Raw genomic sequence first — 15398 nt, 5'->3', positions numbered from 1 at the left:
TTAACAGGAAAGTTTATAGCAATAGATGCCTTCATCAAGAAATTGGAAAGGCACCAAACAAATGAGCTATCAGTGAATCTCAAGAATCCAGAAAAGCTGCAGCAAACCAGACCTAAAGCTAGTAGGAGAAGAGAAATAATTAAAATTAGAGAAGAAATCAACTGAATGAATCAAAAAAACATTACAAAAGATCAGCCAAATGAAGAGATGGTTTTTTGAAAAAATAAACAAAATTGATACCCCAGTGGCCCAACTAACTAAAAAAAGTAGAGAAAAGACCCAAATCAATAAAATCAGTGATGAAAAAGGGAATGTAAAAACAGACATAACAGAAATAAAAGGAATAATCAGAAATTACTACAAGGACTTGTATGCCAGCAAACAGGGAAACCTATCAGAAATGGATAGATTCCTGGACACATGCAACCTACCTAAATTGAACCAGGAAGACATCAAAAACCTAAACAGACCCATAACTGAGACAGAAATTGAAACAGTAATAAAGGCCCTCCCAACAAAGAAAAGCCCAGGACCAGATGGAGTCACTGCTGAATTCTACCAGACATTTAAAGAAGAACAAACTCCAATTCTTCTCAAACTATTCAGAACAATCGAAAAAGAGGGAGTCCTCCCAAATTCTTTCTATGAAGCCAGTGTCACCTTAATTCCTAAGCCAGAAAAAGATGCAGCACTGAAAGAGAATTACAGACCAATTTCTCTGATGAACATAGACGCAAAAATCCTCAATAAAATTCTGGCCAATAGAATGCAACAACACATCAAAAAGATCATCCACCCAGATGAGGTAGGATTTATCCCTGGTATGCAGGGATGGTTCAATGTGCGCCAATCAATCAATGTGATACACCACATTAACAGACTGCAGAAGAAAAACCATATGATTATCTCAAGAGATGCCGAGAAAGCATTTGATAAAATACAACACCCTTTCATGATGAAAACTCTAAGCAAACTGGGTATGGAAGGAACATTCCTCAATACAATCAAAGCAATTTATGAAAAACCCAGGGTGAATGTTCTATTGAATGGGGAAAAGTTGGAAGCATTTCCACTGAGATCTGGTACCAGACAGGGATGCCCACTCTCACCTCTGCTATTCAATATAGTTCTGGAAGTTCTAGCCAGAGCCATTAGGCAAGAAAAAGAAATTAAAGGGGTACAAATTAGGAAGGAAGAACTCAAACTATCCCTTTTTTGCAGATGATATGATTTTTTATTTAGGGGAATCAAAGAACCCTACTAAAAGACTATTGGAACTCATAGAAGAGTTTGGCAAAGTAGCAGGATATAAAATCAATGCACAAAAATCAACAGCCTTTGTATACATAGACAATACCACAGCTGAGAAAGAACTGCTAAGATCAATCCCATTCACAATAGCCACAAAAACAATCAAATACCTTGGAATAAACTTAACCAAGGACGTCAAAGATTTCTACGATGAGAATTACAAAATCTTAAAGAAAGAAATAGAAGAGGATACCAAAAAATGGAAAAACCTTCCATGTTCATGGATTGGAAGAATCAATATCATCAAAATGTCCATTCTCCCAAAAGCAATTTATAGATTCAATGCAATACCAATCAAAATACTGAAGACATTCTTCTAAGATATGGAAAAATGATGCTGAAATTCATATGGAGGCACAGGAGACCTCAAATAGCTAAAGCAATTTTGTACAACAAAAACAAAGCCGGAGGCATCACAATACCAGATTTCAGGACATGCTACAGGGCAGTTGTAATCAAAACAGCATGGTACTGGTACAGAAACAGATGCATAGACCAATGGAACAGAATTGAAACACCAGAAATCAATCCAAACATCTACAGCCAATTATATTTGATCAAGGATCTAAAATCAATTCCTGGAGCAAGGACAGTCTATTCAACACATGCTGCTGGGAAAACTGGATTTCTACATGCATACACATGACGCAAGACCCCTATTTTAGACCTTACACAAAAATCCACTCAACATGTATTAAAGATCTAAACCTACGAGCTGACACCATCAAATTATTAGAGAACATTGGAGAAACCCTGCAGATATAGGCACAGGCAAAGACTTCTTGGAAAAGAACCCAGAGGCACAGGCAGTAAAAGCCAAAATCAACTATTGGGATTACATCAAATTGAGAAGTTTCTGTACTGCCAAAGAAACAGTCAGGAAAGTGAAGAGGCAACTGACAGAATGGAAAAAAATATTTGCAAACTATGCAACTGATAAAGAATTAATAACCAGAATCTACAAAGAGATCAAGAAACTCCACAAAAACAAAACAGACAACCCACTTCAGAGATGGGCCAAGGACCTCAATAGAAGAAATCCAAATGGCCAACAGGCACATGAAAAAATGTTCAAGGTCACTAGCCATCAGGGAAATGCAAGTCAAAACCACAATGAGGTTTCACCTCACCCCGGTTAGAATGGCTCAGATACAGAAATCTACCAATAACAGATGCTGGAGAGGATGTGGGGAAAAAGGGACACTAACCTAAAGGAAACACCTAAAAGGAAACACCTAAAAGTAAACCTGTAGAAGTGAAATGGACACTATGAGAAGCAATGTCTTCATCAGCCCTTGACCTGACTGTCGAGGAACAACTTACTATTTTATTCCTTTTAGTATTTTTTTGTTCTACTTAATACCATTGGTTGAACTCTGTAATTAACACACAAATTTAATTGAAAAGTGATCCCTGTTAAATATAATAGTGGGAATAAGAAAGGGAGGAGATGTACAGTTTGGCACATGCTCACTTGGACTCACCCCTAATGGTAGAGTTAGAAACGTGCTAGGGGATTCCAATTCAATCCCATCAAAGTGGCATGTACCAATGCCATCTCACTAGTCAAAGTGATCAGTTTCAATTCATAATTGATCATAATGATAGGATTAAGTGTCAAAGGGATTACATAAATAAGAGCAATGTCTGCAAATAATAATTGATAGAATTAAAAAGGAGCGAATGATCCTACATGGGAAGCAGGATACAAAGCAGACTCATAGAACAGCAAGTGCCCTACAGCACTCTGGCCTCAGAATCTGCCCTTAAGGTATTCAGATCTGGCTAAAAAGCCCATGAGAGTTTCACAGGCATGGAAAACCAAGACACTGTGGCCTTGGGTGATTACTGATGTCATAAATAAGAGTTTCAATTGTTAAATCAAAAACAAGAGTCACTGTGCACTTACTCCCTATGTAGGATCTCTGCCCTTATGTGTTGTACTATGTGAATTAATGGTGTAACTATTTTTCAAACAGTACTTTATCCTTTGTGTTTCTATGTGGGTGCAAACTGTTGAAATCTTTACTTAGTATATACTAAGTAGATCTTCTGTATATAAAGATAATTGAAAATGAATCTTGATGAAGAATGGGATGGGAGAGGGAGTGGGAGATGGGATGGTTGCCAGTGGGAGGGAGGTTATGGGGGAGAAAAGCTGCTATAATCCAAAATTTGTACTTTTGAAATGTATATTTATTAAATAAATGTTAAAAAAAGAAATAGTAAAAAAGACATAAAAATAATAAAATAGTAAAATGACATAAAAATAGTAAAAAGGTCATAAAAATAGTATACTTTTTTTAAAAAAGATTTATTTTATTTATTTGAAAGAGCTACAGAGAGAGAGAGACAGAGAGAGAGAAATAGAGAGAAGTCTTCCATCTTCTGGTTCACTCCCCTAATGGCTGCAATGGCCAGAGCTGTGCCAATCCAAAGGACTTGGGCCATCTTCTACTGCTTAATGGGCCATACCAGAGAGCTGAAAAGAAAGTATACTTATAATCAAAACTGATAAAGAAAATGTGGTATTTATTCACAATAAAATACTATGTAGCCATAAAAAGAATGAAATCCTGTCTTTTGCAATAAAATGGATGCAGGGGGCAGCACAGTGGCACAGCACAGTAAGTGGCAGCCTGCAAAGCAGCATCTCATATAGCTGCTGGTTTTTGTCCTGGCTGCTTCACTTCCAATCCAGCGCCCTCTAAGTGCATCTGCGAAAGCAGTGGAGAATGGCCCAAGTGCATGGGCCCCTACACCCACATGGGAAACTCGGGGAAGCTCCTGCCTCCTGGCTTCAGTCTGACCCACTCCTGGCTGGTGCAGCCATTTGGGGAGTGAACCAGAAGATGGACAATTCTCTCTCTCTCTCTCTGTAGCTCTGCCTTTCAAATGAAAAAAAAAAAAAAATACAAAGTGGATGTAACTGGAGATCATTATGCTTAGTGAAATAAGCCAGTTCCCAAAAGACAAATATCATGTTTTTCACTGATACTTGGTAGTCAACATAGAATACAAAAAAAAAAAAAAAAGAAAAAGAAAGAAAGAAAAGAAAAGAAAAGAAAAGAAAAGAAAAGAAAAGAAAGAGAACGATGTGTAAAAATGAAATTGACATCTTATGATTTGACTTTTCTTATGGCCCTTGGCTGTATTCCTGTGGAAAAGTAGTCTTTTTACCTTTTACTGGTTGAACACTATGGTTAGTGGTAAATTAAGCCTTTGATTATAAAGTAAATTGAAATTATCTTATTGAAAAAATTAAAGAAAAAAAAGAAAGAAAGTAAGGAGGGGGGATTGAGGGAGAGATGGAGGAAGGGAAGTATGGTTATCTTATTAGAATTTTATCTATGAAATACATGGAAACTGTTCTGCTTATATTAATAAAATTTTAAAATAAATAAAAAAATAAAATTAAGATATGAGTCATTGCTGCCCATGGTCTGTCTCATCTCTTCTAGCTTGCTGCTACAGAGTTCCTTTCCTTTGTAAAAAGGATTTATTTATTTATTTATTTTTAAGGAATAGAGACAGAGAGACCTTCATCCATTACTTCAATCCTTAAATGACCACAAAGGCCCAGGGTTTGTCCAGGCCAAAACCATGTAAGTTTCCTATTTGTGTGGCAATGATCATAATACTTGAGTTGTCTTCTACTTCTTTCTCAGGTATAATAGCAGAAAGATTGGAAACAGAAAAGCAGAGATTCAAACCAGCACTCCAAATTGGGATGCCACCTTTGCAAGCACTACTCTGACATACTGAGCCACTGTGATGACTCCTGCTGCAGAATTTTTATCTGGTTAATCTATAATTTTTATCTCTTTATTGGCATTCACCATGTTTTGCAACATAATTTTCATAATTTCCTTTATACCTTTTTTTCAAATTTATGTTTAGCCCTTTGAGTATAAAAATATATGCCTTGGGGCTGGCACTGTGGTATAGTGGCGGGGGGGGGGGGGGAGGTTAAGCCTTTGCCTAAGGTGCCAGCATCCCAAATGGGTGCTGGGTCATGTCCTGGCTACTCCTCTTCAGATCCAGCTCTCTGCTATGACCTGAGCCACATATTTGGGCCCCTGCACTCATGTGGGAGACCGGGAAGAAGCTTCTGGCTCCTGGTTTCATGTTGGCCCAGCTCCAGCTGTTGCAGCCATCTGGGGAGTGAACCAGCAGATAGAAGACCATTATCTCTGTCTCTCCATCTCTCTCTAACTCTGTCTCTCAAACAAATAAATAAATACACACACATATCTACATACACATATGTATATATGTGTCTTTTAAGTACTAAAATCTATAGAATACTGATAATTGAAATGAGAGGAAACCTAAATTAGTGTAAAGACAGGCCAAAATCAAGGGCTGAAAGATTAGATTGACTACTTTGCAGAATCTACGCTATCACGATTGAAACTCAGTCTTCCAGGTTTTCTTTCTTTCTTTCTTTCTTTCTTTCTTTCTTTCTTTCTTTCTTTCTTTCTTTCTTTCTTTCTTTCTTTCTTTCTTTCTTTCTTTCTTCTTTCTTCTTTCTTCTTTCTTCTTTCTTCTTTCTTCTTTCTTCTTTCTTCTTTCTTCTTTCTTCTTTCTTCTTCTTTTTTTTTTGGTCAAAATCAATACACTGATTAAGAATTCCTTTTAAATAACAGAATTAGTAAACAGAAAATAATAATCAAAGAATAAAATTTGAACAGGTATAAAACCTGATTTTACACATTTCTGTAAATCATAGTACCCCTCACAGTATGATACTGGGGAAAAGAGACACACAGAGATCAGTGGAACAGGCCATAGAATTCAGAAAGTGACCCACTGAATTGAATCAACTGATCTTTGTAAAAGATGCAATAACAAGACAATGGAGAAGTTTTCCTATTAAACAAATTGTGTGGCAACAGCTGTAATTCTCTATGAAAAAAATAGACATATTGTAGATGTAAACTGAAGTCATGTGTACTTCATAAACCTCTGTGTACTATTTGTAAAAGAAAATAGAAGCACAAGAAAAACTTTGAAAGGTTAGTGTTAAGCAGACAGCAGTACATAATTAAATTGGAAGACTATTCAGCAGTGATGAAATGTTATCTATTCATGCAGCTACATGGATGAATTAATAGATCCTAAAAAAAGAGAAAGGGCCATCCAAAGGCCAAATATTGTATGCTAACATTTGTATAACATAGGGGTACAAACTCAGTGATTTCCATGCATTGGGGAAGTGGAGATGATTATCTACAAGTGTATAAAGGGGAAATGAGATTTATTATAAAGGTAACTGAATCAATCTCTGACTTCCAGTGAAAATATATGAGATTTCCTCTGCTGCACTCATAAATCATCTAGGAAAACCTCTCAATCATAAAATTTTACTTCAATCATATCCAAATAGCCACTTTTTTCCATAGAAGTTAAAATATACAGGTTTTAAATATTAGGACATCGATATTAGGCAGTCTGTATCTCTGTTAGTCACATTCTGCAGTATAATTTAAAATTTTCTTTATACTAAAATAACTAGAGAATCAAAGAATAATGTAAAAATAATGACACTAAATTATTTCAATCAGAGAAAAATCATCAATACAGAATCAATATTAGAGTCATATCACAATACCTCACAAATACCAGGATCAACATTTTAGCAGACACAGGCACAATCTTATAAATTCTCAGATTTAGAAGGCTCTTGCTTTATTTTATCAGCAAACTAGACATGGGTCCACATTTCTGTGATGAGATTTTATACATTATAGAGTGCGATGGTAAAAATTAATAGCATAAGGTTTGTACAATATACTAGCATACTGAATGTATTTTATCTTCATTATTTTTTCTTTTTCTTTTTTTTTAAGATTTATTTTATTTATTTGAAAGACAGAGTTACAGAGAAAGGTAGAGACAGAGAGAGAGGTCTTCCATCTGATGGTTCACCGCCCAGATGGCCACAATGGCCAGATCTGTGCCAATCTGAAGCCAGGAGCCAGGAGCTTTTTCCAGGCCTCCTACGTGGGTGCAGGGACCCAAGGACTTGGGCCGTCTTTTACTGCTTTCCCAGGCCATAGCAGAGAAGTGGATTGGAAGAGGAGCAGCCGGGACTAGAACCAGTGGGCATATGGGATGCCGGTGCTTCAGACCAGGGCTTTAACCCACTGCTCCACAGTGCCGGCCCCTCTTATCTTCATTATTGAAGATATTTTCAAGCTTTGTTCTATATGGATATTGAAACTCATTTCAGTTAATTGAGGAGCTTGTACATTTGAAGTAATTTTTCAAATACAATCAGGTATTAAACATTTAAATAATCTCAGGTTTAATGCTTTTTATGACCTGCAAAGTAGTATTTATTTAATGTGTTACTTGCCAGCTTATGACACAAATAGAAAAACCCATAATGGTGACGGAAGTGTTTCTACCCTTCTCTCAAAATTGCTAAAAGAAGTATACAAAGGTCTACAGAAATGCAGATTTCAGTAACACTGAGAACTTGATCTAATTGAGAATTATGAAATACTGATTAACAAACACAGAGTACACATTTTTTTCTAAATCATTATCACAAAGAAAGATTGAACTCACATGTATATATACCCACAGAGATGCATATATGAACATGTTCATGGGCTCATTTACGCCTCTGTTTTACCTGTATGTTTTTACCAGTGCATGGTAGAGGAAATGTCTGTATGAATGTAGCCAACATTCTTAAGGTTTTTGTTAAGCAACACCCAAGATCTTATGACTCACCTTACCCTCTTTGTTCAGACATTATATTTCTGGATATTAAAGGTTTTTTTGTAAACAATAATCCTTTGAAAAAGTAAGGATCTCATTCCAAAAACTTTATTTCAGGCCTGTGGTAGGTTAAGCCACTGCCTGTGATGTCAACATCCCCTATGGGCACTGGTTCTTGTCCTGGTTGCTCCACTTCTGATTTGGCTTTCTGCAACTGTGTTTGGGAAAGCAGCAAAAGACGGCCCAAGTGCTTGGGCCCATTTACCCACATGGGAGATGCGGATGAAGTTACCTGGCTCCTGCCTTCAGCCTGAACCGGCCCTGTGGCTGCTGTGCTGTTTTGGCCATTTGGGGCAGTGAACCAGGGGAAGGAAGATTATCTCTCTCTCTCTCTCTCTCTCTTCTCTCCCTCCCTCTCTCTCTAATTCTATCTTTCAAACAAAATAAATAAATATTTAAAAAAAAAAACCACAACTTCCATGTAGGATAAGCCCTTGTCTTGACTGTTGAGAAACAACTTACTATTTTATTCCTTTTAGTATTTATTGTTGTTTTGTTCTACTTAATACCATTGGTTGAACTCTGTAATTAACACACAATTATTCTTAGGCTTTTAAAATTAACAGAAAAGTGATCTCTGTTAAATATAAGAGTAGGAATAAGAGAAGGAGGAGACATACAGGTCGGCACATGCTCACTCGGACTTATCTCCAATGGTAGAGCTAGAAATGTGCCAGGGGATTCTAATTCAGTCTTATCAAGGAGGCATGTACCAATGTCATCTCACTTATCAAAGTGATAAATTTAAGTATATAATTGATCAAAAAGATAGAGTAAGTGTTGAAGAGATTTCACAAATAAGACCAGTGTCTGCAAATAATAATTGATACAATTTAAAAGGAGAGAATGATCCTACATGGCAAGCAGGATACACAGCAGACTCATAGAATAGCAAATGCCCTAAACAGCACTCCAGTCTCAGAATCAACCCTTGGGGCATTCGGATCTGGCTAAAAGGCCCATGAGAATCTCACAGGCATGGAAAGCCAAGACACTGTGGCAAAAACGACCTGAATGAAAGATCTCGGTGAACAAGATCCCAGTAGAAAGAACGGGCCATCAAAGAAGGAGGCACCTTTCTCTGAAGGGAGGAAGGAACCTCCACTGTGATATGGCCTTGACTAAATAAGTTCAGAGTTGGTGAATTCAAGGGGCTTCCATAGCCTCGACAGCTCATGGCAAGAGCCTCGGGTCATAAGTAAGAGTGTCAATTGTCAAATCAACAACGGGAGTCACTGTGCACATGCTCCCACGTAGGATCTCTGTCTTTAATGTGTTTTATTATGAAAGTTAAAGATAACACTACTAGTCAAACAGTACTCTATATCTTGTGCAGTTGTGTGGGTGCAGTCTGTTGAAATCTTTGCTTAGTATATACTAAGTTGATCTTCTGTATATAAAGATAATTGAAAATGAAACCTGATGAAGAGTGGGATGGGAGAGGGAGTGGGAGATAGGATGGCTGCAGGTGGTAGGGAGGTTGGGGGGGGGGAGCCACAACAATGCAAAAGTTGCACTTTGTAAATTTACATTTATTAAATAAAAAAGTGACCCAGTGTATGAAGAAGTTCCAAAAGGAATAAATTTAGATTGTTATCATCTCATAATATTAAAATTAAACACAGAAAGGCAATTTTACCTCCAAAACAATTCTTTTGAATGCACCCTTCACTTCCTTATTCCTCAGGCTGTAGACCACAGGGTTCAGCATGGGGATGACCATAGTATAAAACACAGATGCAATTTTATCTGTGTCCATGGAATGATTGGAGCTTGGCTGTAAGTACATGAAGATAATAGTCCCATAGAAAAGGGAGACTGCAGTGAAGTGAGAAGCACAGGTGGATAGAGCTTTCTGGTACCCTGCAGCTGAGCGCATCTTTAGGATGGTGATAAAAATGAACATATAAGATATCAAGATAACAAGGAGAGCAAAAAAGACATTGAAGCTGGCAACATAAACAAGGACCAGCTCATTAGCATGTCGGTCAGAGCAAGACAGAGCCATGACTGCTGGCACATCACAAAAAAAGTGATGGACCACATTGGACCTACAGAAAGAGAGACTGAATGTCTCCCCAATATGGATGGAGGCATTCAGGAAACCACAGACATAGCAGCCTATAACCAGACAGCAACACACACTTGTCGTCATGGTGTTCGTGTAATGGAGGGGTTTACACACTGCTGTATAGCGGTCAAAAGCCATTGAAGCCAAAATAAAATCTTCCATGGTGGCAAAGGCTGCAAAAAAGAACATTTGAGTAGCACAAGCACTGTAGGAAATAACTTTGTCTTCTCTTAAGAATTCAGCCAAGACTGTTGGAGTGACAGCTGAGGAGTACCCAATATCCACCAAAGACAAGTTACTAAGGAAAAAGTACATGGGGGTGTGAAGACGTGAGTCCACGAGAATCAACACAATCATCCCCAGGTTTCCCACCACATTGATGAGGTAAATGATAGTGAACAGGACAAAGAGAGATGCCTGCAGTTCTGGGACACTGGTTAGTCCCAGCAGGATGAACTGTGTCACTTCTGTCCTGTTCTCCATCTCTGTTATCTGGGACTCAAGAAGATGCTCTGTAGCAAAGAAAAGTAAAGACAAGAGTATTAACAGATGTTGTAGACTAGCTACTGTACTGAATTGAAACATTTATGTACCATGCATGATATTTTATTAAATAATAATGTATGTATTTCAAGATTGTTCACATCTAAACATAAAACATAATCACAAAATATAACACACTATTATTTTTATTTTTAGAGTTATGAACTGTTAAATTGGAAAGATTTTTCTGGATTATAGCTCATTTAAAATTTGAAAAATCTAGCATAATGTCTATCATATATATATTATACATAAAAACAATAAATAAAATATAATGAATAAAATTCTATCTATATCTATCTATATAGATAGAGATCTATCTATCTATCTGTATCTATCTATCTATATATCTATCTATAGGTAGAAAGATATATAGATAAAGTCAGATTTGCCCATCCTAGTAAAAGTTTACACTTCTATTTTGCTCACTGGAAGGATGGCTGTACATACTTTACAAGCACATTCAATAATTCTTTTCTACAACATTATGAACTTGATTAGTTGTTACTTGGGTTGATATTGTCATGAGTAAAAGGTTAAAAAATTTCTTCATGTTTACACAAGTGTTCACACAAGCCAAGCTTCAGACCCAACCCAAGTGGTTTTTTTAGTAAAATGGTCATGACTGTATACAAATCAAATTGTTGTAACTCAGATTACAGTTACTCATTGTCTAGCTTGGTGCAAACCTAGTGGGTTACATAGTCAAGTAACTGAAAGATATAAGCACAGATTTCTTAGGACAACTGGGGCAGTTTTTACCTTTACCTCTAATCATAAGCTGACATAAGGTGAATAGGATGAACCCACCACCTTATCAATCAAAGCACTAACCCTCCTGTTGTTTTTGAATAATCATTTTTAAAGGAAAAACACGATGTTTCATTAAGTATCATCTAACTCCTTAGAGATGAAAGTTTTGAAATTTGCACCATAACTTCACCTCAGGACTTTAGAAAAATGCTCAAAATATCAAAAGGAAGTATATTCTGCTCATCTGGGCTCTTCTCGATGGAGACCAGTTCCTGAGTGCTAGCCTCAGTGGGTGTAATATTCATCTGCTCTGTCCCAAGAACCACACAAAGGATCTGTGTAGTCCTCAGTGTAAGTTCAGATTCCCCAGTGATGTCTCTCACCCAGTAACCAGAAACCCCCAAGCTTGTGGCGTCTCCCACTGAGACTGCTCAAAGTCCCAGCCACACCATGAGTTCTCCCACACACCCTCAGTTTTTTGTTTTTTGTTTTTTGTTTTTCCACAGTCCCAGTTCAGAAGCTTCACACAGTCACCAGCTCCTAGCCCCCTGTTATTTCTCCCCACCAGAGTCAGGAGTCTCCACTTGGCTGACTGCCGGATGCAGACACGAGCTAGCGCAGCTGTTACATATGTCCAAAAGGGCACCCGCTCTATCGGCTTGTCACAGTATACCTTTGTAAAGTGATCGGAGAGAGAGAAACATGTCCGTCCCGTCCTTTTTTTTTTTTTTTTTTTTTTTTTCTCCTCTAGTTTGGCTGGTGCACTTTCCCCGACAGGGCTTCAAGCTTTGTTCCCTCCAGGCTCTTCCTGCCACTTTTTTGCCAGTGGCTCTAGCTACTGCAGTCTCGTCTCACCTCACTTTCCAGCGCTGCTGCATAGGCTCTTGGCTGTTGGAGTCCCTAGCTGTGGGTGCCCACGCCCTCCATGTAGGTCCACCGTGTCCCTCTAATTACAGATTTTCCTCTGCCGTTTTTTCCCCTAACTCTTCCCTGAGACTACACTCTCTCCACTTTTTTTTAAACTATCTTCTCCTGGGCTACAGCAGTAAGCTCACTCCCTATTCTGCCATCTTGGAATTGCCCTCAAAATATCTAATCTATGTTCAATAAATCACATTAATTGTTTCCATCCCATTGCTTTTGCATGAATTACAGATTTCACTAGAACTGTATATTGAATATAGACACTTACCTTGCTCCTTAAAAATAAGTGACAACCACTAGTGAGTTTTAAATAAGAAATTCAGTGATGGATTTATGCATAAATCATGGTACAGAAGTTCCCTATCAGGGAGCAGTCAGCAGTTCTCAAGCTTCCAAGCCAGGAAGAAAACATTAGTGTAAAGAATATTGGCGTTATTCAAGTCCTGAATCTACTGTGTGTTCCTTCTTTGCCTTTAGAAGAGTCACTTGCCACCCCCTTAATTATTAAATAAGCATAATAAAATCACCTCTCCCACCTAATCTGAGGAATTTGTTTGTAAATGGCCAAACAACCTGCTAAGGGGGTTATCATTTTCAAGTCACTCAATATATTTTTTTTCTTAAGGTGTGTCCTTAGCCAACGCTGCAGGCCTACAGGAAATCCTAAAACCAAGAGTGGGCTTGCATGTCTAAATAACCATTATCATTCAGATGAATAAAAGATTAATCAAAGGGGCCAGGATCAAAGTTTGGTGGCTTTAAAATGAAGTCATTTGGAGTCATGTTGAACTTGAGAGGCCAATAAATCAGAAGGGGGAGTGAACTATAGAGACATAGAGCTCTCTAGGGATGCTCCCCCGGGAGAGCATCTGCAGCTCCTCTTCCCACTTTCTCAGGGAAGAAACATTTAAATTACCTCTGGGGACCAAGTTGAATATTTTGAATGTGCATATATCTTTTGCATTACTCATTAAATCATAAATTAAAAACAGTACTATGCATGCTTTTTGGTCAGTAGTTCTAGGGATGTTTTTAAGTATATGTAGCCATGTAACCACTATCATGATCACCTAAACTGATTTCCCAAACTTCTTTGTGATCTTCCTGTTCTCCCACTCATGGGCCCTGACAACCACTAAACTGTTTTTATTTTCCGTTAAGTTTTGTCTTTGAAAGAATGTGATTCACTCATATGGAAATGAAAAAAACAGTAAATGCTGTCGAGTATGTAGATAAAATTGTATCCTAATACACTGTTGGTGGGAACTTGAACTTGTACAAGCATGATGGAATACAGTATGGAGGTTCCTTAGATATCTAAAAACAGATCTACCATACTACCCAGCCATTCCACTCCTGAGAATATGACCAAAGGAAATGAAATCAGCATATGAGAGAGTTACCTGTACTCACATGTTTATGGCAGTCAATTCACAATAGCTAAGACATACAATCAATCTAGATGTCCATAATTGATGACTGGATAAAGTAAATGTGGTATATATACACAATGGAATACTCAGCCACAAAAAGAATGAAGACCTGCCTTTTGCAAAAAGAAATGGATGCAACTGGAGACCATTATACTTAGTGAAATAAGCCAAACCCAAAATGGCAAATATTACATGTTTTCTATGATTTGTGGTAATTATATGTAATACAAAAAATTATATGAGTGAAATTGATATCTTTGGATTTGATTACTGTTCAGAGCCTCTGTCTATATCCTACTGAAGAGTAATCTTTCTACTTTTTACTTCTTGAACTCTATGATTATAAAGTAAATTTAAATGTTATCAGAAGTGTTTAAAAAAGAAAGAAAGTAAGAAAGGAGGAGTGAGGGAAAAGGGGATGGAAGAAAGTATCATATTTTTAAAATTATATCCATGGGCCAGCGCCGTGGCTCAATAGGCTAATCCTCCACCTGTGGCGCCAGCACGCCGGGTTCTAGTCCTGGTCAGGGTGCCAAATTCTGTCCCGGTTGCTCCTCTTCCAGGCCAGCTCTCTGCTGTGGCCCGGGAGTGCAGTGGAGGATGGCCCAGGTCCTTGGGCCCTGCACCTGCATGGGAGACCAGGAGAAGCACCTGGCTCCTGGCTTCGGATCAGCGCGGTGTGCCGGCTGTAGCGGCCATTGGAGGGTGAACCAATGGCAAAGGAAGACCTTTCTCTCTGTCTCTCTCTCTCACTATCCACTCTGCCTGTCAAAAAAAAAATTGTATCTATGAACTACATGAAATCTATATAAGTAAAAATTAATTAGTTTAAAAAGCTCTTTTAACTTTGAGAACTTTGAAAAATATTTAAAGGTTTACAAGTGAAATGCTGAATCAAGGAAAGTTGGAGTAGGCATTTGGTACAGCATTTAAAATGCTACTTGGGACTTTTTCATCCCATCCTAGAGTGCCTGTGTTCTGGTCTTTGCTTTACTTCTTATTCCAAATTCTTGCTGGTGTAAATCATGAGAGGCAGCAGGGATAGCTCATGAAGTTAGGTCATTGCCATGTATGTGGGAAACCAAAATTATTTCAATGAATGACGGGGGGAAAATCATGTGATAATCTCAATATATGCTGAAAAAATGGTAAAATTTAACATGATAAAATCTCTGAGCAAATTAGCCATAGAAAATATACCTAAAGCTAACATTATATTGAACAGGGAAAATCTGAAAGCCTTGTCCCTATGATGTGGAACAAGGCAAGAATGCCTACTGTCATCACTTTTATTCAACATAGTCCCAGAAGTCTTAGCCAGAGCAAAAGGAAGAAATAAAGGGTGTCCAATTCCAAAGGAGAAAGTAAAATTGTCTCTGTTTACAGGCAACATATACATAGAAAACTCTCAATGTATTAACAACAACTATATGAACTAACAAACATTCTACAAAATTTCAGGATAGAAAATCATAATACAAAATTAGTAGCATTTCTGACCACAATAGTAATCATCTGAAAGAGAAATTACCTGAAAGAGAAACAAAGGGCTGACGCGGTGGCATAGCAGG

At 37.8% G+C, this 15398-nt stretch overlaps 1 protein-coding gene across 1 annotated transcript; it reads right to left on the bottom strand.

Moving 5' to 3' along the window:
- Positions 1-9718: 9718 nt before the first annotated feature.
- LOC100342356 (olfactory receptor 5B2-like) lies at positions 9719-10666 on the bottom strand. The gene has a single exon (XM_002708983.5). The coding sequence runs from the start codon at positions 10655-10657 to the stop codon at positions 9719-9721; it is 939 nt and encodes a 312-aa protein (XP_002709029.3). The 5' UTR covers positions 10658-10666.
- Between the last annotated feature and the right edge of the window lie 4732 nt (positions 10667-15398).

The sequence above is a fragment of the Oryctolagus cuniculus genome, chromosome 1, assembly GCF_051225735.1.
Source record: "Oryctolagus cuniculus isolate XC-2025 breed Fujian yellow rabbit chromosome 1, ASM5122573v1, whole genome shotgun sequence".
In the NCBI taxonomy this organism is placed as follows: Eukaryota; Metazoa; Chordata; class Mammalia; order Lagomorpha; family Leporidae; genus Oryctolagus; species Oryctolagus cuniculus.
The sequence above is the reverse complement of the archived record's forward strand: the minus strand, read 5'-3'. Positions and strand labels throughout refer to the sequence as shown.